General features: G+C 43.3%; 1 protein-coding gene across 1 annotated transcript in view; it reads left to right on the top strand.

The window, feature by feature from the left end:
• The window catches only part of LOC121300492 (nodal modulator 1-like), a 22,359-nt gene extending 2,570 nt beyond the window's left edge, over positions 1 to 19,789 (top strand). The window contains exons 3-48 of the mRNA XM_041229060.1: positions 1 to 65; positions 367 to 522; positions 641 to 726; positions 1,098 to 1,243; positions 1,359 to 1,506; positions 1,813 to 1,986; positions 2,407 to 2,561; positions 2,714 to 2,825; positions 2,938 to 3,035; positions 3,398 to 3,581; positions 3,699 to 3,829; positions 3,995 to 4,150; positions 4,442 to 4,520; positions 5,052 to 5,219; positions 7,226 to 7,232; positions 7,787 to 8,034; positions 9,236 to 9,325; positions 9,454 to 9,499; positions 9,721 to 9,821; positions 10,669 to 10,775; positions 10,893 to 10,965; positions 11,328 to 11,480; positions 11,686 to 11,823; positions 12,220 to 12,309; positions 12,442 to 12,547; positions 12,759 to 12,909; positions 13,209 to 13,386; positions 13,541 to 13,682; positions 13,786 to 13,917; positions 14,128 to 14,264; positions 14,490 to 14,577; positions 14,676 to 14,739; positions 14,954 to 15,049; positions 15,170 to 15,379; positions 15,506 to 15,588; positions 15,727 to 15,886; positions 16,132 to 16,258; positions 16,741 to 16,854; positions 17,060 to 17,187; positions 17,386 to 17,527; positions 17,612 to 17,695; positions 18,267 to 18,377; positions 18,640 to 18,741; positions 19,052 to 19,171; positions 19,301 to 19,393; positions 19,606 to 19,789. The exon at positions 1 to 65 is cut by the window's left edge and continues 84 nt beyond it. Of these exons, the coding sequence (XP_041084994.1) occupies positions 1 to 65; positions 367 to 522; positions 641 to 726; positions 1,098 to 1,243; positions 1,359 to 1,506; positions 1,813 to 1,986; positions 2,407 to 2,561; positions 2,714 to 2,825; positions 2,938 to 3,035; positions 3,398 to 3,581; positions 3,699 to 3,829; positions 3,995 to 4,150; positions 4,442 to 4,520; positions 5,052 to 5,219; positions 7,226 to 7,232; positions 7,787 to 8,034; positions 9,236 to 9,325; positions 9,454 to 9,499; positions 9,721 to 9,821; positions 10,669 to 10,775; positions 10,893 to 10,965; positions 11,328 to 11,480; positions 11,686 to 11,823; positions 12,220 to 12,309; positions 12,442 to 12,547; positions 12,759 to 12,909; positions 13,209 to 13,386; positions 13,541 to 13,682; positions 13,786 to 13,917; positions 14,128 to 14,264; positions 14,490 to 14,577; positions 14,676 to 14,739; positions 14,954 to 15,049; positions 15,170 to 15,379; positions 15,506 to 15,588; positions 15,727 to 15,886; positions 16,132 to 16,258; positions 16,741 to 16,854; positions 17,060 to 17,187; positions 17,386 to 17,527; positions 17,612 to 17,695; positions 18,267 to 18,377; positions 18,640 to 18,741; positions 19,052 to 19,171; positions 19,301 to 19,393; positions 19,606 to 19,740 (5,614 nt within the window). The 3' untranslated portion in view covers positions 19,741 to 19,789. The remainder of the gene's footprint in view (positions 66 to 366; positions 523 to 640; positions 727 to 1,097; positions 1,244 to 1,358; positions 1,507 to 1,812; positions 1,987 to 2,406; positions 2,562 to 2,713; positions 2,826 to 2,937; positions 3,036 to 3,397; positions 3,582 to 3,698; positions 3,830 to 3,994; positions 4,151 to 4,441; positions 4,521 to 5,051; positions 5,220 to 7,225; positions 7,233 to 7,786; positions 8,035 to 9,235; positions 9,326 to 9,453; positions 9,500 to 9,720; positions 9,822 to 10,668; positions 10,776 to 10,892; positions 10,966 to 11,327; positions 11,481 to 11,685; positions 11,824 to 12,219; positions 12,310 to 12,441; positions 12,548 to 12,758; positions 12,910 to 13,208; positions 13,387 to 13,540; positions 13,683 to 13,785; positions 13,918 to 14,127; positions 14,265 to 14,489; positions 14,578 to 14,675; positions 14,740 to 14,953; positions 15,050 to 15,169; positions 15,380 to 15,505; positions 15,589 to 15,726; positions 15,887 to 16,131; positions 16,259 to 16,740; positions 16,855 to 17,059; positions 17,188 to 17,385; positions 17,528 to 17,611; positions 17,696 to 18,266; positions 18,378 to 18,639; positions 18,742 to 19,051; positions 19,172 to 19,300; positions 19,394 to 19,605) is intronic.
• The last annotated feature ends 1,175 nt before the right edge of the window (positions 19,790 to 20,964 follow it).

Raw genomic sequence — 20,964 nt, 5'->3', positions numbered from 1 at the left:
AGACGAGAGCCATGAGGTGCTGTTAACACTACAGCTTTGGAGGAAAGACATTTCAGCTATTGAGGGTGAGTGTGTGAGAACGAGAGAAAGAAAGAAGGGGGAGAGAGAGAGAGAGAGAGAAAAAGAAGGGGGAGAGTAAAGCCCCTTTCACAGTGGCACTTCTACCCAGGTCTGGACCTGGATCACAATCCAGTGTAGTGTGAGACCACGTACATGACCTGAGTAGCTGACTAGCATGACACCGGTCCAGTGTTCACGAATTATGAACTTGTTTGGCATAGTAGGGTCTTTGCTCAGCATTTGGCCCATCAGCCATTACCCTGTATTTTGAGCCTCAAAGCTGACAACCATTCCCTCATTTTTCAGGTAAATTTGGTCCTGGAATACTGTCGTACTTCTCGTTCTTGAGATTCCTGGTCCTTTTGAACTTTGTGATGTTTGTCCTGATATTCAGCTTCATCACCCTGCCAGTTGTCATCTCATCATACGGATTTGGAAACGGCACCTCCAGTTACATAGAAGGTAAGACTTTAAAGAGGACAGTAACAAAAGGCTTTGGGCCTTTGTCCAGGGCTGTTAGTTACAACAGGCCTACAACATAGTTACACCGTGTCTGTGTCCTGTGTTCTGTGTCCTCCAGTGAGCGATTGCACAGCGTACCCTAGCAGCTCACGCCAAGGCCTGGTTGTCTTCCATCAATACATCATAGACCTGCTCTCAGGAACGGTATGTACAGGGCTTAAAATGGGACCTGATTTTGAATTGGTCTAGGATAGGGTCAGTGTTGAAAACCATTGACCCATTTTTGTAAGTTAATAAACTCAGACTTTTGTTTAAGTCCACCTGAAACTTGCCATCAGAATCACCTGATGCCATCAGAAGATAAGTTGACTTTTGCTGTTCTTATTAATAGTGCAGCAGCTGTTTTATGGGCTCTGATAATCTGGCGAGCACCATTAAAGCAGGATAAAAACACAGGTTATTTAGAAATATTGAAAACAGTACACTTGATACATTTCTACATGTATATTGTAGACCCTATGTCATCCTTCATTATAATCACTAAGTTTTATTAAAATTCTTCCTTCTGTTTTTAGGGTTTTCTGGAGGAAACATACCTGTTCTATGGCTACTATAGAGTCAGTACTGTGCATTTCACCAAGTTCATGTACAACGTGCCTTTGGCCTACCTGCTAGTGACCATCGGCTACCTCTTACTCAGTCTTCTCTGGATTGTTAAAAGGTAATTCTGCCATTTTTACTATGGAGGTTTGAGCTTAGGGAGAGGAAGGCACTGTGGCCTGTAGCCTTTTTAGATGCCAGGTTGTTTATGTATTTATTTATTTATTTACTGCTAGGTCAGTCGAGGGGTTCAAACAGAATCTGGTCCAGGGTGAAGATCACTTCCAGAGCTTCTGCAACAAGATCTTTGCCGGTTGGGATTTCTGCATCACAGATGAGAGTGCTGCTAGGCTGAAGCACAGCAGTCTGCAGTACGAGCTGAAGGTGAGAGCTGCCTGAGCGGCAGTGGTTTATACAGGTAGGGTGGCTAAGAGAACATCTAAGTCGCACACACCTTGGTAAGGACCATCTTTAGCACATGTTTTTGTTTTGCTGAACCAGTCCAATGGTTTTAATGGGAGCTCACAGTAATGAATCTGTTCTGGAATGAATTTGCACAGAACGCCGTTGTGGTTTATGGTACTTACATGATTTTAAAAGGGCACGAGCAGCTTTGGAGGTACACTTGTGATCTGTTCGTGGTTTTTAATGAAACCTTATCAACTAGCACTGTGTCTATCCTCTCTGCAGACAGATCTGGAGGAGGAGAGGATCAAGCAGAAGATTGCAAAGCGAACTCTTGCGGAGAAGGGCCGTATCTACCTGCTCAGACTGGTCCTCAATCTCTTCGTACTGGGAGTGCTGGCAGGCTGCTTCTATGCCATCTACATAGCCACCGTCTACTCTCAGGAGCAGGCCACACTGGTGCATACAGCAGACAACCACACAGTGATCATCTTTCCCTAGCAGCAGATCATATTTCATGTTTTATTATTTTATTTTACACTTTTTCTTGTCTTTATATGGTACCACAGTGACACCCATTGGCCAGGCATGTTCACTACACATTACCCCAACAGAGCCATACACACACACACACACACACACACACACATATATATATATATATATATATATATATATATATATATATATATATATATATATATATATAATATATATATATATATATATATATATATATATATATATATATGTGTGTGTGTGTGTGTCTGGCTCTGTTGGCGTAATGTGTAGTGAACATGCCTGGTTCAATTGATGAATGGCTAGTGCTTTACCTTCCTCTACCAATTATAGGTTTCCAATTTGCTTTGCTCTGCACAGGTAAAACCTAAAAACTTCATCCTGGACCTGATTGTGGAGTACCTGCCCTCCATTGTCATCACTTCAGCCAACTTCGTCCAGCCGCTGATGTTTGACGTGATCATCCAGTTTGAGGATTACACCCCTGCCTTCGAGATCCGCTTCACACTCATGAGGTAAGCTGGCCAGCTCCTCACCAAGCTCTTCAATATGTGTTGACTTGCAACGTGCTTGTTGAATGTTGGAATTTTGGCTTCTCTTTGCAAGGCTGTCATGGTGTAGGATTTCTGAAGCAGTGACCACGTGTCTGTGTGTTTTCCCCTCCCAGGTGTGTGTTTGTCAGGCTGGCCAGTATCGGGGTGCTGCTCTTCTCCCTCTGGTCCCAGATCACTGCCTGTGTGGAGCCCTGCCCTTGCGGGTACAACCACAAGCTCTACCCGGTGGGTGAAGGAGGGTTGTGGGTATCAAGGGGAGACTGGAGTGTTCTTTGAGCCCCGTCACGTTGACAGTGAATTTCTCACACACACCCTCTTGTTTGATTTTGGGTTGCAGTGCTGGGAGTCCCGAGTCGGCCAGGAGATGTACAAACTGATGATATTCGATTTTATCATCATTGTAGCTGTTACGATATTTGTAGAGTTTCCAAGGAAGTAAGTACAAATGCCTGTTTTTGGTTATATAACAAGAAAGTGGAATAAAATTAGACTTTTATATATATAAAATTACACATTAGGTTATGCATTTATTGTCTCTGAGTTGCTTTTTCTTTCCTCTGCCTGCGGACTTCTGATATTCCCTTTCTTCATTCTAAAATGTGATGTGACCTTTCAATGAGGTAATGGAAGTCTGTGCAGTCACAAAGCAGTTGCCTGCCAACAGTAGGGAAAATTCTGAAATGGCAATACAGGAGCAACAGAACCAATACATGGTAAAGTGTATGCTAAGAGCTGGAGTTATTCTACAGGCCTGTTGTTGAGCAGTCAGTCAGCTTGGGAGTCTCTCTCTTTCTCAGACTCATCGTGACGCACTGCCCATGTGCGCTGACACAGTGGTGGGGTCAGCAGGAGTTTGCCATCCCGGACAACGTTCTGCAGATTGTGTACGGCCAGACGATCTGCTGGATCGGAGCCTTCTACTGCCCTCTGCTCCCTGCCATCGGCACCATCAAGTACTTCATCATCTTCTACATCAAGAAGGTGCCCGTCAGCTTTAGCTGTACATTACATACTTTAGGAAATAACGCTTTCCGTTGTATATGTATTTAGTGAAGAAAAGCCTCTGTGGCTGTAACACACATGCCCTGTGTCTCCCAGGTCTCTCTGATGCAGAACTGTCGCCCGTCGACTCGTCCTTTCCGGGCCTCCAGCTCAAACTTCTTTTTCCTGGCTGTGCTGCTGATTGGTCTGGCGATGGCCTGCGTGCCAGTGGGAGTGAGCATTGCACAGTGAGTCCCTCTGATAGTTCGAGAGAGAAAACGAACAAACTGTATTTAGAGCCATGGAGGGGGATTCTATCCTGGACTCCTGTTTTAATAAATATGGCAGACAGTCACTGACCACAATCGCAGTGTCTCTCTCGCTCTTGCTCTCTCTCTCTCTGTGTTTCACAGGATCAACTCCTCCAAGGCCTGTGGCCCCTTTGTGAACTACACCACCTCGTGGGCAGTGTTGCCTGACACCATAGACCAACTGCCCCCCGGCCTGCGCTCCTTCTTCCATGGGGTCGGCTCCGAGGCCTTTGCTGTGCCTTTTTTCGTGGTCGTCTGGTGAGCCTCCCTCCTAACACAGCGGTTTAGCCCTTTTATTAGAAACCTCCCCACTGATTGATTGAATAGAGTTTAAATCGCAACGACTGAATAGTGCTGACATTTTCAAAAGCAAGGTCAAGGTGAATACGATTGTTGTGTATGTCCAATAAAAACTGTTCACAATAAGATAAATAAATCACAACCACAAGTGGTAAATACAGCATTTGCAAGAATGTTTCAGTTTATAGAACCTGATTGTATTGACAGCTCTATTTTGCGTTTCCTGTCCTAATATCTGTTGTTCTGCAGCATGGTCCTGTTTTACTTCATCGCCCTGGCCGGAGCGCACAAGCGCGTTGTGAACCAGCTGAGAGATCAGCTCGTCATGGTGAGCACTGCACACCACTTACACTCACTGCAACACTTTATATTTCCTATAACAATTGCAATGGTTATTTAATGATTTGTCAATGCAAGTACAGACTACAGTGCTCCCCCTTTATAAGGCAGCCCTTTATACTGCAGAACAGGTTGTAAGGCAGTACGGTCATGACTCCCATTTGCCCCATAATGCCATTACCATAGCACTAGTATTCTTGTTCTAAGGCGGAACACAAATATCAGTCTTACAACTATGGCTTCCAGCTACATGGTTAGAAAGGGGGAGCACTGTATTTTGTTTAAAAAACAGCATGTTGGTGTTTAAACTTTAGTATGTTTTGCAAAGTGATCACGTTAGCAAGCAGCTTAATATTGAAACCTATCCAGACCTTTTTGACTATGGAACGCTTTTTAAAATTAACTGGATGTCTTCCTTTGGTTCTAGACTTCCGAATGGCACTGCATATTGACACAAAGATCCCTACTGTTGTTACTTTTGACTTCTCAAACCTGGCCTTTTTTTTCCTCTGTGTTTCAGGAGGGGCGAGACAAGCGTTTCCTTATCCAGAAGCTGTACCAGGCTCAGAAGGAACCCTGGATGTCTCCACATCACAGATCAGGTTCAGGAATCAGCCAGCCAAGGGGGTCAGGCCAGCTGTCAGGGGTGTTCCTGGAGCAGCACACAGGGGCCAATATGACGCACGCCTGATGCAGTGACACAGACTGGCACAAATGTGGCACACAGCAATAGAAGGGAACACATTGGAGTTTCTGTGCTGATGCAAGACAGACTCTTTCTTCACTTGTTATGATCTACAATTTCTTTAAAGTTTTCTTGGGTCACTCTACCTGTCAGTACCAGTGATTTCCTTAATATTCATAGCTACAAGCTTTAAAGTATCTTGGTACAAGCCAGCTTTTTTTAAACAGGAGTAATGCAATAGGACAATTGTGCCATCTGACACTATGTGGGCACCTAGCCACTTTTTATAGGAACACTAGTTTAGGTTGTTCTTCCACAGCTGCTCAGAATATAGATTTATTTGTCTTATATTTTCAAATTGAAACTGCCTTCTTTTTTTTTTTAACACTGAAAGACATTTCACAGAAAGCCGTTCTTGCTATCGCAAAGCTGGGTTGGTACTTTTTTGTTTTTTTTTTTTTTTTTTTTTGTTTGTTTTTTTTTTTTTTTTTTTTTTTTTTTTTTTTTTTTTTTTTTTTTTTTTAGGATGCTGTAAATTTGCAAAGCTTGTTTGGCGAAGTTGAAGCTGAATGTTTGTTTATTTCTACCTTTGCCATTCTGACGTGGGCCCAGCAAGCCAGTGACTCTCTTCTCTTGCGCTTTCAAAGATGTTCTTTTTATTATGTGTATATAATTACTGATTCAATGTAATATTGTGGGTTCCTGAGTGGCTCACCTGGTAAAAGCACAGCTTTGTGGTGTGCATGGTGAGTCATACATTGCAGGTTTGCATCCTGGCTGTATGGACTCTCCGGACTTCACTGGGGAATCCGGAGCAAGCGTCGCATTGGCTCTGGCGCTCCCGTGGGTTAGGGAGACAAAACCGGAGGGACTGCTTCTCATCGTGTTACAGCGAACCCTGCTGCCAGGCGCTCGGTGAGATCAAGGGCGGACACCTGCAGGGCTGGCCTTTGATCTCCAGAGGTTGGTAGCTTGCTGACATCTGCTCTTGAGTTTCTGGGTATAGAAGAGGAAGATTTTTGTTTTTATTTTTGTATTATTATTTTAACAAAAAAAATTTTGATCTGATGGCCATAAAGCTGTAAGAAGTTATTTTACTGCACTATGTCAGAAAGAACTTCATAAAGAACATTTATAGGTTTGCATCGCTCTTAACATTAAGCAAACTGGATCCTATATATCATGAAGCCTTGAGATATATTACAAATTCAAGTTACAGTACTCATCATTGTGCGTTATACAGTTTGGTTAGCTGGACCTCCTTGGCTTTGCGAAGGTTGAAGCACTGGTATATTCTGTTATAAGGCTATTCTTTGTAAATTACCTCCATATATAAATGAATACTTTATAGTCGCTTTTTGTAACTACAGTTAACATAACAAAAAAAAAGGCTTTGGATCTCTTTTCTCTGCCTCAATCATTCCTCATCATATAAAAACACTGGGTGATTATAAAATGAATTATACAGCTGGCTTTAAGTGTTTTACTGGTTTGTGGTGCAGGTTTATCCATAACAGTGGTACAAACTAACATCCTTAACATGGCTAAAATTACTTATTTTGTTAATTCTTATGAATCATCCAGGTCAGGCAATTTGATGCTGTGATATAAAATAGCATAATTACACAAACTTAACCCTTGTCCTGCCAGCAACAGAAAGATCAAATCCATCTTCCTTTCTCTCAACGTCAATGTAATATTTTCTATGAAGAGAAAAATGAATTTAAAATATGAAATCTATACTGGTAATAGGATTAAGCCACAGATTTTCATGCGGCAAGATGACGTACTTCCAGTAATAGCTACATTTTTAGGATACATGACTACAGCATACACGTCTCAATATCACTGCTAAACTTCCCCCAGCAATCATCTAGGAAATATGAAGCTTAAGGACAATTTACAGAGAAGTATGTGTTACAGTCGTAGGTAAACTAGCACATTTTATAGTCCAGTAAGGTATAGTGCAATGTGTAGAAGTTCCCCCAGCTGTTTCTCTGCCTGCACAGTGTCCAAGTGTGGCTTTGGAGATACTTTCAATGTATATGCAGTACAGTGGGTAGGGTATTTGTGGTAACCAATCACAGCCTGCCTAAACACTGCCATTGTAAATATAGTCCGCTTTGTTTTTTTTTGTTTTTTTTCTGCCCCCCATTATTATATTCAAATGTACACTTTATAATGTAATGCTTTTGTGGCTGTTTGCTATACTGTATCCTCATGTGCGCACCACCTTTTCAAAAAGCAGACACTTTTTAGAATTGCACCAGACCTACAGTCACAAACCTGTAACCCATTCTTAATTTATTTTTTACACATGCATCATAAACACTAACCACTGTCACGATGAACTAATAAAACGAATAATAATAGCATTAAAAAAAATATATATATATATATTTTTTTAAATTGTATTTCATTTGATGTTTAGTTTAGGGGTTATGGCTTTCTCTCACTTGCAATGACAAGTGCCGCCTACACACAGGCAGCGCCTACTCCAGCCCTGTAGATGTCGCTGTACCACACAGAGTCCACGCACAGAGTACTATCTTTACTGCCCCCCTAAAAAGGACTATTTCAGTCCGGAACCGTCAGCAGCGACTTTGCACATAGTTCAGAGGTTGGGGTGGGTGGATACACAGGTAGCACCAAACTGAAAATCTGCACGGCCCCCTACAAACTGGTGGAGATGGGGGTGGCCTGGGTGTTTTTGGTGGCTCTGAGCGCTCAGTTAGCGCTTATGAAAGCCGAGGATATCGTGGTTGGATGCGGGGGGTTTGTGAAGTCTGATCTGGAGATTAATTATTCCCTTATCGAGGTGAGTGTCCCTTCAGCGGGCCAACAAGAGCGAGTCATCGCCAACGGACTACAAATTTCTGGCCCTGATTGAATGAGGTCACCGGTTATGCATACCAAAATCAAGCAGCACACTTTAACGACTCATTTCTAATAGGAAGAGCAGTTGTCAGTGTTGACTGTGTGATGCGTTCACGGAGATCATTCTGTTGAGAATCTGACCAGTTTAGCCAATGACCTAAGAATGATCCCTGTGAACGAACCCATTCGCTAAATTGGTCAGATTCTACACAGAATGATCTCCGTGAACGCATCCATAGTTTTTATCACTGCCTCCTGTCGTCTCTGTTTCAGTCCGCGATCACGAATGATTTGCGCAAGTGCAAGAAAATAATCGTGTGATTTGGTTAACAGTGTCATTCCCGTCAGCGTTTCCTCATTTCAGTGATTTCAAAAGTGACACGTGTGTCTGTCAACTTATCCTATGTCTCTCAAATCGGGTTGAGTTTAATAACCACCAAATGCCAAATCATGCAAATCGAGCAAATGTTATTTGATTCCAAATTAAAATATAAATATATAACTCTCATATGTGAAATCCTTGTATATTTCATTGTATGAGTAATGTAATTGGGTTGCTGTAGATGGATTTTTTTTTTTTTACTACAGCATGATACTCAAGTCAGGTGATCATCCATTCACTGCAGCCTAAAGCAATGTTGGCTGTATAATTCAGTGCCGATTCTATTATCTATGTCACTTTAGTGCTGCTGTAACGCAATTGGGATTAACTAGGTCACCTGCCTAAATTGGGTAGTAGCAGGAGTCTCCTGGTCCTATGTGTCACGTGATATAAGCAATAAGCTTATTTTTACGAATTGGTCTCTTTAGGGATTGACTCGTTTTCAGAATCTATAAATAGGCTAAGTTTGACAGCATTTCCAGAAGTACCCAATTGCAGTGGGATAAGGATCTTATGGTTTCTTATCATGTGACATGCACGCTTATTAAAACCTGCTTGTGACTCTGTCTGGAAGAATACAAGCATACTGTGTATGACGCTGCTAAAAATAAACTAGCCTAAAGTTTTGCCAGTGTAGTTGTTTTTTTAATTATTATATTGAGATATGGCATGACGCTTCTGTTCTCTCAACTACTTCTTAACTGCACACGATGTATGTGCCATACATTCAGCTTCATTGTTTGTTCTTTCTTTATTTCAGATAAAGCTGTACACTAAGCAGGGATCACTGAAGTACCAGACCGACTGTGCCCCCATTAATGGGTACTTCATGATACCTCTGTATGACAAGGTGAGCAGGAGGGCAGTGGAGTGGGAGGAAGATTGGCTGGCTCTGTACTGTATTGCAATTTCTGCTGTCCCTGTCATTCCTGTTTTATTTCCACTCTCAAACAGTAATTCTCTCGCTTTAATTTTCAGGGCGATTTTATTTTGACAATTGAGCCGCCACTTGGTTGGAGTTTTGGTAAGTAATGCAAAAAGATTTGTTCGTTCTGCAAGGTGATATTTAAGTTTCACCCTGATTCTCGTATATCATCAATATATTTCAGTCAATGTTTGTTTGAATAACCAGTATTTGTCATAGGTAGTTAGTCAATGTCTCTGTGCCCCTCCTAACCCAAATGTGTCTCTCTCTCTCTCTCTCTCTCTCTCTCTCTCTCTCTCTCTCTCTCTCTCTCTCTGTAGAGCCTACCAGTGTTGATCTCCATGTGGATGGTGTAACTGATATCTGCACCAAAGGAGAGGACATCAACTTTGTCTTCACTGGCTTCTCTGTTTCTGGGACGGTAAGTTGTAACATGGTGCCAAATACATTTGAACCATTATGTAAAAAATATTAGCGGTGATCATTTAGAATTGAAAATATGAATGACTATTACCTACATGTCCTTCAGTGTCATTCAAGCTTTTGCAGGTCTAGTTAGTTCCAGTCAATGTGATTTGGCATCACACATAGTAACTTATCAAATAATGGGATTGCATGTTCTGTCCAGTACAGCTGGATATCTGTTGAGGGAGAATCCCACAGCAAGTAGGGTCAGCGTCACTTTATCGGGACGCCTTGGGAGAACTAAAAATATCCCGAGTAAGTCTCTGTCCCAGTTAAACAACCTTAATCACACTTTTTTGTTTCTAAAGAAAAAGAATGAAATCACATCACAGTGTGATTTAAATGTTAAATACATCACTTAAAATAAGTCCGTTTTTTTTTATTTTTATTCCTAAACAAAATGAGTTGCTGTTTTTTATTCATACATGAAATGAAAAAGAATGAAATCTTATCACAAAGTGAGGCACCTGTGATGTTGGCACAACAACTTGCTTTGCAACAGCAGCCTGAGAAACCACTGGAGATTGCAGCTCCTAGAAGAGTTCAACGTGGTTTGTGCAATTTACACAAGTCACAGCGTAATCACGTACTCACTACGCTGCGATACACAAACCTGTCTTGCTCTGAACAACGTAAACAGCATTGGGTAGAACCGTCTCCCAGAGTTGTACCCCACTTAAGCCCAAATTCTGATTATCAGTATCCCGATTAGGCAGCGCCGACTGTACTGCCATCTACAGACAAAACCTAGTGGATAGAGAATGCCTTGTGAATTCTGAGTGTTATTCCATTTTAACTCTCAGGTGCTGAGCAAGGGCCAGAACTCTGGGCCTGGTGGGGTTCGGGTGTCCTTGCGGAAGTCTGGAGATGACGTTGACATGCAAACCATCCAGACACAGCCAGGGGGCAAGTGAGTAGTCTGGCCCACAACCCACCTAGTAGTTACAGACTGGGCAATGATGGACTTAAATAGAACTTCATAAAAACAGGGCTTTGAGAACATGCAGTAACGCTATTTATTCAACAGGTACACATTCTCGAAAGTGCTGCCTGGCAACTATGGTATCTTTGCATCTCACCCAACATGGACCCTGCAGCAGGTAAGAGATTGAAAACCTCTGCCCCCAAGAGTGGAAATCTAGGGAAAGTGTTGCAAAATAGGGTGATGTGAACCATTGAAAAAGTGGTCAGCAATACTTTAAAATCAATTTTATTACCTTTTATTAGCACCATGAAAGTAATCACTGGTCCCTTTATTAATGTCCAAAGTAAAACACATCTCTTGTGGGGAAAAACATTTCCAGACGCCAAACTGGAAGAAAAATAAGATTGACATCTCTCGACAACTTTTAGGCTGTTCCAGAACCCTTTGTTTGAGATGAACACAGTAACTGGGTCTTGGTTGGATCTCTCCACCCCTCGATTCTGGTTGTTTAACCCTGTCCCTGGTTCTCTCTTCCAGGGTACCACCTCTGTACGTGTTTCTAACTCCAACGCCCAGGCCGCAGTGCCCCTAGTGGTGGGGGGGTATGATGTCTCGGGAGCCGTGCGCAGTGATGGGGAGCCCATGAAGGAGGTCACCTTCCTGCTCTTCTCCTCAGCCATCAAGAAAGAGGTGAGACTATGAGGGCGACTGGGTCAGATTCATCGCATTGCTCTTTTTCAAAACAGTGTATAGTTTTCTTGCTTGCGTTCATTAATTTACATTATGCAGTTATTATAACACAAATGACTTGTTTGTTTAATTTGATGATATGATGAGTGTGCAACGTTGTTGATTTCTACTGTGGTGTGTATAACTGACTGTTGCTCGTCCCCAGGATATCTCTGGCTGCAGCCTGGCCTCGGTGGAAGGCTATCAATCTGAGGGAGAGTCTCTGTCCTTCCTCTGCAGTGTGCTGTCCAGAGAGGATGGCACCTTCACTTTCTCATCCCTCCCCAGTGGAGAGTATACTGTGGTGAGTACAGCACTGGACACTGCCTGTCTGTCTCATGGTTGTATTAAACTGTGTGAAACTACACTTGCTGTTTTACAGCAGCACTAAATCAGGGTGCCTAATCAGTTAATCAGACTGGGAGCACACAATTGCCTCAGCTGCACTTGGTGATTTAAAATTAGTCTAAATAGGCAAGATAAAAGGTCCGTGTCATCAAAGCAAATGAAGCTCAGACTCTGGAGATGAATTTGATTTGATAAATTCAGATATTCGTACCAAGAGAGAGAATAACTGAATGCTTTCTTATGAGAGTAGAGAAATCCGTGGATTTGAGAGATATAATAGCAATTTACAGTGATTCTGATATTGTCAAGTGTTGTAGAAATGATGATTATTAACAGATCAAAATGATTTTAGGTACCCTTCTACAGAGGAGAGAGAATTACCTTTGATGTTGCTCCGTCACGGCTGGACTTCAAAGTAGAGCATGACAGTTTAAAACTAGAGGTGAGTGTCATTGCTAAATGCGTTATGTTTTGAACTACATTGGTTTCTAGAGTTGACTACCATGTCATAGTAGAAGGTGGGATGGATCTTTACTACATAATGTACATCAATAAATGTTGTTTTAAATTCCAGCCCGTTTTTCGTGTGATGGGATTCTCTGTGACTGGCAGGGTTTTGAACAGCCCTGGAGGAGAGGGTGTTCCTGATGCTACTGTGAACCTCAACGACCAAATCAAAGGTGAGCAGGTTGCTGACCCTCATATTGCAGTAAGTGGTTAATATGGGCATGTAAATACATTGTTGGGTTTCTTCCCCATAACATCAGAAAAGACTGCTTGAATTACCCAGTACCCTTGTATGTGAATGCCTTTCACTCTGTGGATGTAATTCCTAAGAATGGTGCAGACGTGATTGGTTGACGAAGCTGCCTCTCTCTCCTTGCCCTCCAGTCCTAACAAAGGGAGATGGTTCTTTCCGCCTGGAGAACATGACCACAGGGACCTACACCATCCGAACCAACAAAGAGCGCATGTTCTTTGAGCCGATCACTGTCAAAATCGCTCCAAACACACCCCAGCTCCCTGACATCATCACTGCAGGGTGAGACATTAAGAGCAGGATTAAACTTGGAGAACCAGTGACTTGGTCTTACTGGGTATGGGAGCTGCCAGGAACAGTAATTTTACTGATTGCCAGTTAGATTTTAAAATGTTAACTTAGAATCTGACAAGTAAAAAAGTATATTATGTAGGAGACTAGAGACTAGAGTTTGTACTTGCAGGGCAAAGCATAATTGCAGGAAGCCATTGTGCAATCATTTTTTCATTGGGAGGTAAAGCACGTTTGAAAAAGGAAGGTCACTATCTTGTACTCAGTCCTGTCCCCTTCTCTCCCTGCAGGTTCAGTGTGTGTGGTCAGATATCGATCTCGCTCCTGCCTGAGGGGATAAAGCAGTGGAGCCGCTACAAGGTGACACTGACCCCCAAGGGTAAGGAGAAGACAAGCTCGCGCACCGTTGAGTCTGACCCCCAGGGAGCCTTCTGCTTCCAGGCCAAGCCTGGAGAGTACAGCGTCCAGGTAACCAGAGAGCACACACTTCTGCTCTCTCATTCAGTGTCTGCTGTTAGCTGTCTCCACGTATCACAATGCAGGAAATCTTTGCAGTTCAGCTCATTCTCAATCCCTAGCCCCTTACAGTTTCTCTAACCCTCTTTCCTTTCTCTCTCTTCAGGTGTCTTTGCCCGAGTCAGAGCTGAAGGCAGGCCTGGCTCTGCTTCCGAAGTCCCTAGCTGTGTCCCTGGTCGACAGGCCTCTGGATGATCTCCACTTCACTCAGCTCATGGCCTCTGTCTCTGGAAAGGTCTCATGCCTGGGTGAGTCAGCCTCCGGAACTGTTTAGAACAGTCATTCTAGTTTAATATATCACTGGAACTGTCCTCTAAGCGAATCTGTGTAATAACTGACCCTCATTCACAGCTGTCTGCGGTGACCTCACAGTGACCTTGCAGCCGTTGAGCCGTCAGGGTGAAAAGCGCAGCGCTCAGCTCTCTGGGAAAGGGGAGTCCGTCCCGTTCTCCTTCAACAGCGTCCTACCTGGCAAATACAAAGGTACGGTCTGAATTAGATGCATAAGTGTGTGTGTGTGTGTGTGTGTGTGTGTGTGTGTGTGTGTGTGTGTGTGTTTTTTTTTTTTTATAAATACATGGCTCAAGGTTAGGTGTTTGTGTAAATTGAGGATTAAAGTCGACAGCAAGTAAACTGTTGATTACACCAGGTAAAGGGAGGGGATTAGGAAAGATTTTCTCACTCTTTTTTCAGTGAGCATCGGACAGGAGGAGTGGTGCTGGAAACACAAGTCCGTGGAGGTGGAGGTGCTGGAGGAGGACGTGCTGGGGGTGGAGTTTAAGCAGACTGGATACATGCTGCGCTGCTCGCTGTCCCACGCCATCACACTGGTCAGTACCTTCAAACCACTTTGACCAATTCCTGAGTATTCACCAGAAATAAATCTATTCTGTAACTTGATAGACAGCAACAGGAGACAACGTAAAAAGGTTGTCTTGTGTGATAAGGGGCTCTGTCATAGCATCAGCTGAATGATGGATCCCGAGTAGACTGTTGGTTAGTAGTGTGAGTGTCACTGTTGATCTTTGAGTGGGTCCCCTGTTGATCTGCTTCAGGAGTTCTACCAGGATGGCAGCGGTCCTGAGAATGTGGGGGTTTACAACCTGTCCAAGGGAGTCAATCGCTTCTGCCTGTCCAAGCCAGGTACTGCCGCAGTCACCCCTGCTTCCTAGTGTACTATTGGAGAGGTATTTCTGTCTGTGCTGACATCACTAACCTGTCCCCTCTCTGCTTCCTCTCAGGTGTGTACAAGGTCACTCCACGCTCATGTCATCAGTTTGAGCAGGACTTCTACACTTACGACACGTAAGAATCCTTCTGCTTCCAGTCACGTTACCAAGATAGCAGGGAAGATTATAGTAATAACAGGGGATTTTTATGTGTACATGTGTAAGCACAGGCTTTATAGCAACTTTAAAGTACCAAATCGCAAACCTAAAAAGTTGCTGTAAGGAGTCACCATAAAAGAAAACATGTTTTACTAAATTGCACTATTCTTTGATGGTGTGTGTTTCCTCAGGTCTGCTCCAAGTATTCTGACTCTGACTGCCATTCGGCATCATGTGACTGGGGTCATCACCACGGATAAGTTAATGGATGTCACTGTTACCATCAGGTGAGTGGCAACTGTAGCTGGAATCCACACAGTGTGTGTGCTGTCTCCTGCTCTCAGTGGTTCACAAACAGGGCAGCCCTGAGCGTGTGTTTGTAGTGATTCCCTTTCTATTTATTTCAGGTCCTCTATCAAGAGTGAGCCAGCCCTAGTGCTCGGTCCTCTCAAGTCCCTCCAGGAGCAGCGTCAGGAGCAGCAGCTGCAGGAGATTGAGCTACGCAGGCAGGAGCGGGAGCGAAGAGGTGAGATGGAGGGCAAGGAGAGCCCCCCTGTCCAGGAGAGAGCCGAGGATCTGCACGGTCCCTTCAGCTACGAGTTCTCCTACTGGGCTAGGTACTGAGGCTGCCGCTGAACTGTGCACCTGTGTTTTAATTCATTCAAATGAACAGTTACTTTATATCTGCCTGTAGACAATGAGAAACAATACTGATGGTCCTTTTTCTTGCATTTGTTTCTCAGGGCTGGTGAGAAGATCACTGTAACCCCTTCATCCAAAGAGCTGCTGTTTTACCCTCCTGAGGTGGAAGCCACCATCACTGGAGGTAAGGATATTCATTTACACCATGCTCCAGTTGTGTTTTCCCTCTAGATTGAGGTTTCATATTTTATTGGGCTGGCTCCTATACTAGATTGTATTAAATATATAGTGATTATTCCCTTTGCGTGTAATGCCCTTGCAGAGAACTGCCCAGGCCAGTTGGTGGAGGTGGAGGGGAAAGCTGGTCTCTTCCTGGAGGGTCAGATACACCCAGAACTAGAAGGAGTAGAAATCACCATCTCTGAGAAGGGGGCTGCCACGCCACTACTTACTGTCGCAACCAATGAGGGGGGAGCTTACAGGTAACAGAGGTTATAAAGCTGCAGTGCACCACCATGCTGTTCAGATTATACAAATAGAGAGCTCCTTGGTAGTGTCAGATGTTTTCAAACCTTCGTGCTCCTGAAATCAATGCTCTTGAGATGCAAAATACAATATAAACAAACAGCATATCCAAAGATATTTCCCTGCATTTAGTTACAGTGCAATTGATCCTTTTCTTATCGGTAGTACTCCAAGCTAATGCTCCATGCTGATTTTTCCACAGTGTGGGCCCCCTGCACCGGGACCTCGAGTACAGCATCACTGCCAGCAAGGAGGGCTTTGTGCTTAGCCCAGTTGAGAGCACACAGGGGGACTTCAAGGCCTTTGCATTGGCGGGTGTCACCTTTGAGGTAAAGGGCTACACCACAAACTCTGTTGGAATCACAACAAAGATGTAGTGAAGTCCAATATCAGTTAGGATAAAGACCCATTTACTAGTCTGGAGTCAGTGTTTGAAGTTATAGACGATGTATTGTTTAACCCTGTAATGCCCACTTCTCTATCACCTATGATGCAGTGCCTCTATACTGTTATTTTTATGCACGCCTCTATATTGTTGTTTTTTAAAATGTTTAAATGTTTTGTACAATAACCAGAGTCTAGTTTTATAAATAAAGTAGCTTTTCTCATTTATAAAATGCTTGCGCATTACATGGTTAAGTGTACTCACATACAAATCTTTATCAAGCTGGAGCTGGAGACCTTTTTAGAAATTAAATGGTAAAAAAAAAAAAAAAAAAAAAACTATCAAATTCGAAATATGAAAAGGCATGTAGAAAAACAGCAATGTTATATGTTGTCGGAGGTTAATGTTTGCTTTGTGTTCCCCCAGATCAAGTCTGAGGACAGCCAGCCTCTCTCGGGAGTTCTGCTCTCTCTGAGTGGAGGGCAGTTCCGCTCCAATCTGCTAACCCAGGACAGCGGAGTCCTTGCCTTCAACAACCTGGTACAGACATGCACTGAATTCTAATCTCCAGTAAGAGAGGGACCATTGAGACCAAAACCTATCCAGAATCATCCCTGACAAGGCTGCAGTGGGGAAAATGAAATGGGACTTCAAGTTAAACTAACTGTTAAGAGTTATATTAATGTGCTGCAGTGTTTAAATGTCACAGAGAGCTGAGCTGTCCTTGTACTTCGTGTGCACACAGAGTCCCGGCCAGTATTACTTCAAGCCCATGATGAAGGAGTTCCGATTCGAACCTGCGTCCCAGTCGATCGAGGTGGAGGAGGGGCAGACTTTGAACATAGCCATCACCGGGTACAAGACTGCATACAGGTGAGCAGACAATCCAAGGCAGTTTGGTCAGCTGTAACCTGCCTGAAACATATCACATCCAGTTGTTTTCAATACTAAAAGCAGAACGGCTGACTAAACTAGAATCTCCTGCCGTTGTTGCAGAGCAGTAATCCTCAATTAATATTAGTATCCTTATTTATTCCAACACTTTTCTGATTCAGCCTGTTGTCCCCCCAGCTGTTATGGCACAGTGTCGTCTCTGAGCGGTGATGCTGAGCAGGGTGTTTCTGTGGAGGCGGTCGGGCAGGGCGACTGCAGCCTGTATGCTGAAGACACAGTCACGGACGAGGAGGGCAAGTTCCGCTTGCGTGGCTTGCTGGTGAGTACAAAGGACGTTTGCCTGCAATCTAAGATGCAATGCACACTTCTAACTTAATAATGTGTTCTCTGTTTGGTTCTACAGCCGGGGTGCAAGTACCTGATCCAGCTGCGAGCCGAGGGCAACGACCACATCGAGAGAGCACTGCCACAGCACCGTGCCATCGAGGTCTGTGCCAAAACCACTTCTATCCCAGAGCCAAGTACCTTTGGCAATGCCACCTGCTATAATAAATTTAGAACAACCCGCATTTCAAAGCCTGGTTTTGTGTTCAGTAATAGTAACAAGTCTGTTATCGCTCATTTGACACCATTCACTGTGTTATGTGAATGTTAATAAGGGAATAATTAAAGTGACTGATGCTATTCAACAGTTAACACAGCATTTTTTACTATGAAAAAATGAGTTCATATACAGTTTAAAAAATGCATAACTGGCGTTTGTGTGTCCTTTTATATGAACTCATTTTTACACAGTCAGGTGGAGTGTTGTTCAAAGTTTGTTAGTTATTCACACCCTCCTTTTCAACCAGTTAGTTGAAAACTGCCTGTCACTTCAGATATTCTTAAGATGCTTGACCTACATATTGTGAGGGGTGAAGTAAACTTGAGTTGAAGGATATTTCTTGTATGGTATAGCATCCTTTATTTGGTTGAGTCTGTAGTCAAAGCAGTTTACATTCTGTATGTTTGATGGGTTGAATAGTGTGCCATAAAGAGGACCTTGTACATTTTTGCAGGTTGGCAACAGCGACATTGAGAGTGTGAACATTATTGCGTTCCGACAGATCAACCAGTTTGATCTGAGTGGCAACGTGATCACCTCTCCTGATTTCCTCCCCACACTCTGGGTAAGCGGCCCCCTTGCCTGCTTTTTAAATGTATTATTATGCATGCATTTTATAGGTTTGCTTAGCTTTGCATCCCTGGTGTCTGAATTGGGGAAAGGAAAGAGTAGTCGTTGTGATTGCAAACTCAGAAAATAGATGTTCGAGGTCAGTGAAGATCGATGCTCTTAAACTTCTGTTTACTTAAAGCACATAGGAACAATCTGCAAGACTGAAACAGAATACAAAACAATGGTTCCTCATGCATATCTTGTTCTCTGAACAGGTGAAGCTTTACAAAAGTGGCAATCTGGATAACCCTGTTCAGACTGTGTCTTTGGGACAGTCTCTTTTCTTCCACTTTCCACCACTGCTACGTAATGGAGAGGTAACAGTACAGTAGAGCACCCCTGCGCTCATGCACTTTTTTTTGTTTTTTTTCATGTGTCAATAACTGGGTATAGCAGTGACTCATCCACTACTGTGTAGAAGAAAATAACCCTCCAGGCTTCCACTACAATAGGTGGCTTACTATAGTTTATGTTGACGCAGCAATGTACCATAAATGTAGCTTCATGGTTGTAAGAAACCACTTGATGTTAAGTTGCTAAGTGACTTTAAGGTTGTGATGTGGTCCGAGGCACACTAAACCTCATCTTTTTGACCCTTCCTGTTCTTTCTCTCTCCCTGCTCTGCAGAACTACGTGATGGTGCTGGACTCCACGCTCTCCCACTCGCAGTACGACTTCTCTCTGCCTCAGGTCTCCTTCAGCTCATCTGGTTACCACAAGCATGTCACCCTGACCTTCAACCCGACGGTGAGCAGTCCAGCGACCTTCCTTCAGATTGACTCAAGGGGGGTTATTTTGCAAGGGTAGCACTAGGTTTTTGTGTTTTCCAAATGTTGGTGTTTTGTTTTAACACTGTTCTTTGCGTGTTTCCCCCAGCATAAACTGCCTGACCAGGACGTGTCTCAAGGCTCCTACATTGCACTTCCCCTCACCCTGCTGCTCCTGCTGGCTGCTTACAACCATGAGAAAGTACTTCAGTCTCCTACAGTACCGCTTATGTTAGCCATGTAACCTATGACCATTCATGTAGACATGTTACTGTTCAGAGTACGATTTTGACATTTCCAAGGATAATACTGTGGCATTTTAACATTTAAGATTTATTAACATTTCCAAGATGTGATCTTTGCATCTCAGCAGCGTGAGCAGCCAGTGTTATAACTGCTATTTCTTTGTTTCAGGTGATCCCAGTGTTGCTCCAGCTAGCGAGCCGTGCTCAGGGGGTGCGAGCACTGGGTCTGGCAGGAGGAGGAGACAGCGCCACCCTTGAGGACACCAAACGCCAGGCCAAGAGAGCGAAAAACAGGCGCACATGAGAAGGTGGGGGCTCGGAGCAGAGCCCACCCACCCCCCACCCAACCCCCCCCCCTTGGCAGAGGCTGGAGCCTCTGACTCTCAATTGTACCAAGCAGGAGGACATATCACCACAGTGACAGTGAGAATTCCTGTATTGCGATTGGGAGTGTTGGAGACTGTTTGTTTGTTTGTTTGTTTGTTTGTTTGTTTGTTTGATCAGTCTTGATCCTGATCAATCTTGACCTTACCACAAAACCTCCCAGTGCGAAGCAATCATTTTACTGTATTCAGTGTGCTCCATCCGGTTGTCCCTGTCAAAATATGGGCATTGGGGTATTCCCATCCATGTCATTTTAAAGGTGCTGCAGTGCACACAGCAGTGGTGGACCTGTCTACTGTGTTTTGTATTTTGGTCTATTTGTTGTGTTTTTTCTTTTAATTTTAGTGTTCTTAAATAGTCAGGCACTGTGGCCTAACTAAGTTCTACCAATGCATCAGGGGCTAACAAGTTAGCCCACTGCTCCATATTGTGTGTGTGAATTTGTGAATACAGATGTATCTGCATTTTCTGTGTGAATAATCTCAGAAAGGATTCTGTGTGGGGCATTGAAATTTGTATTCTTGAGACTTGTCTTGGTTTAAACAAAAATTGATAGGCCATTACTGGTTTTGTAATGACCTGCAGGAAAACTATTTCTAGAAGCTCAGTAAAACTCAACATTACTGGATAGTCATAGCTTATTGTCCACCACGGTTGCTCGGTTTCCTCAATTTCAATTTGTTTTAAGTTTTATTGATAAATCTTTATTTCATATGTTTCAATAAAGAAAATGAGACATGGAATGCTTTCTTTTAGTTCTTTCCTTCTGTTACTACAACATAAGTGAATTGGGGACTTGCTGGTCTAAAACTCATTTTGGGGGAGGGGTGTTGTTGGGAAAAGAATGTGAATAATTTTGAAAAATTGAACCTAATAAAAATGCCTTGGATTTTCAGCTGATGTCGCTTGATCTTTTACTTTTTAGAAAATGTATGTTTTTTTTAAGTTTGAAACGTGATGCCTCATGTAGACGGCTCTGCTCTTTGTGTACCAGTTAAGAAAATTGTCATGTTCCAAATCTGAGACCTATTTTAGTTCCGCTTCACAAGGATATTGGGATTGGTAGCAATGCAACAGAGCCAAGCATGGAGGAAGCAACTTAACTTTCTCAAAACCCACCTGTACGTGGCAGTGTTGTACTGAA

The sequence above is a fragment of the Polyodon spathula genome, chromosome 26 (genome assembly GCF_017654505.1).
Source record: "Polyodon spathula isolate WHYD16114869_AA chromosome 26, ASM1765450v1, whole genome shotgun sequence".
Lineage (NCBI taxonomy): Eukaryota > Metazoa > Chordata > Actinopteri > Acipenseriformes > Polyodontidae > Polyodon > Polyodon spathula.
This window is presented reverse-complemented; position numbering and strand designations above follow the sequence as displayed.